Genomic DNA, 2338 nt, shown 5'->3' with positions numbered 1-2338 from the left:
CACACACACACACACACACACAGACACACACACACACACACACACACACACACACACACACACACACACACACACACACACACACACACAGACAAACACACACACACACACACACCGGCCAGGTGCTGCGGCGTGGCGCACGTCTCCAGGTCGTCCTCGCGCTGCAGGCGTCTCAGCCACAGCAGCTCGCAGTTGCAGCGCAGCGGGTTCCCGCCGAAGCTCAGCGCAAACGACAGCGGCCCCATGGACCCCGACGTTGCCAGCACCCCCGCGCGCTGGAACACGGGGTCAGGCGGAAGCTTCTGGAGCTTGTTGGAAGTGACGTCCAGGCGCTTGAGCTTCAGCAGGCTGGTGAACGTGCCCTCAGGGATGAAGTCCAGCATGTTGTGGTCCAGGCTGAGGGTGTGCAGACTGCCCATGCGCTGCAGATTAGAATGTGGAGCAGTTAGTAACCATGGTGACAGTGGGGTGTGTTCGAGTGCAGTTGGTTTGGCTGGTTGATTAGATTAGATTCAACCTGATTGTCATTGCACAGAGTACAATTACTGAAACAACGAAATGCAGTTTAGCATCCAACCAGAAGTGCAAAATAGCAATAAAAAGTGCGGAGTATGTGCATATAATGTAAAGTGGAATAAGTGAATAAATAGGATATATACAGTAAGAGTGAGGATATATACAGTAAGAGTTAGGATATATACAGACAGAGTCAGGATATATACAGACAGAGTCAGGATATATACAGACAGAGTTGGAATATACGTATACAGTAAGAGTTAGGATACATACCTGCACGGCGACCCACGGCACGCTCTCGAGGTTATTGTAGCTCAGGTCCAGCTCCTCCAGCGCCTGTAGGTCGTTGAACGCCTCCAGGTGGATGAAGGTGAGCTGGTTGTTGTTGAGGATGAGGTGGTGCAGCTTGGACATGCCGCTGAACGTGTCGTTGGTGATGCGCGTGATGCGGTTGCTGTCCAGGTGCAGCGCGCGAAGGTTCTCCAGGTCGTTGAAGGCGTGCGGCGCGATGGCGCTGATGGTGTTCCGCGACAGCGTCAGGTCCACCAGCTTGGTCATGTTGCCGAAGTCGCGGCGCTTCACGCCCGTGATGAAGTTGTCGCCCAGCCGGAGCTCCACCGTGCGGCGGTTGATGCTGGGCGGCACGAACAGAAGCCCCTTCTTGTCGCACAGGGTGGCCAGGTTTGGGTTCAGCACCTGTAAGATAAATTACATTAAATATGACCAACACAAATATTCTTTCCCACATTTTACATTTTTATTTAACTGCTCATTACAGAAAAATAATCGGTGGCTTTACCACTGTGCATTTAAGTAATTTAAACAAAGTCAAGTATAAACACAAGGCATGCACAAGGCCTTATGCAAAGATTATACTTCAGGATTTAGGGTTAGGATAAGCAGTTTTACCTTAAAATAACAGCTTGAAAAAAATGTGCGCTACAATGACTTTTAATATGGAGAACCGCCTCCGTGCCATTGCCATACCAGGGTCCATAGACATATTACTGCGTTATGTAGGTTTGCCTGACGCCGCCCGGCTTTCCACTGTCTGCTGAACTAGTAAGTAGCTTACGCACACACACACAAACACAAACACAAACACACACACACACACACACACACACAGACACACAGACACACAAACACACACACACACACAAACACACACACACACCACACACACACGCAAAAGAGAATACTTAACACACCTGGCAGACGCAGCGTTTGGGGCACACCTGGTCCTTGTGCGCCCTTACGGCCGTGACGAGCAGCATCAGATAGACCAGTAGGGTCTCCATCAGGGTTGAGCGTGTGTCCAGCGGCCCTGTGAGGGGGGGAGGAGAGGGGGGGTTATTACTCCTGTTAGAGGACGAGCAGCATCAGATAGACCAGTAGGGTCTCCATCAGGGTTGAGTGTGTGTCCAGCAGCCCTGTGAGGGGGGGAGGAGAGGGGGGGGAGAGGGTTATTACTCCTGTTAGAGGACGAGCAGCATCAGATAGACCAGTAGGGTCTCCATCAGGGTTGAGTGTGTGTCCAGCAGCCCTGTGAGGGGGGGAGGAGAGGGGGGGGAGAGGGTTATTACTCCTGTTAGAGGACGAGCAGCATCAGATAGACCAGTAGGGTCTCCATCAGGGTTGAGTGACTGTCCAGCAGCCCTGTGAGGGGGGGAGGAGGAGGAGAGGGAGGTGGAGGGGGGGAGGCAGAGAATTATTACTAATGTTAGAGGAAGTGATGACGTTTTAAAATGATATGAAAACTGAACCACTTTGCGAGACAGGAAGAAAGAAAAAAAAGCAGTGATGGAGTTAAATATTTAAT

At 51.3% G+C, this 2338-nt stretch overlaps 1 protein-coding gene across 1 annotated transcript in view; it reads right to left on the bottom strand.

Moving 5' to 3' along the window:
• lrfn5b (leucine rich repeat and fibronectin type III domain containing 5b) overlaps positions 1 to 1817 on the bottom strand; it is a gene marked incomplete at both ends in the record, with an annotated part of 9562 nt that extends 7745 nt beyond the window's left edge. The window contains 3 exons of the mRNA XM_080854449.1: positions 116 to 422; positions 790 to 1212; positions 1728 to 1817. Coding sequence (XP_080710575.1) covers positions 116 to 422; positions 790 to 1212; positions 1728 to 1817 — 820 coding nt within the window. The remainder of the gene's footprint in view (positions 1 to 115; positions 423 to 789; positions 1213 to 1727) is intronic.
• Between the last annotated feature and the right edge of the window lie 521 nt (positions 1818 to 2338).

This window comes from Sprattus sprattus, assembly GCF_963457725.1.
Source record: "Sprattus sprattus genome assembly, chromosome: 16".
In the NCBI taxonomy this organism is placed as follows: Eukaryota; Metazoa; Chordata; class Actinopteri; order Clupeiformes; family Clupeidae; genus Sprattus; species Sprattus sprattus.
This window is presented reverse-complemented; position numbering and strand designations above follow the sequence as displayed.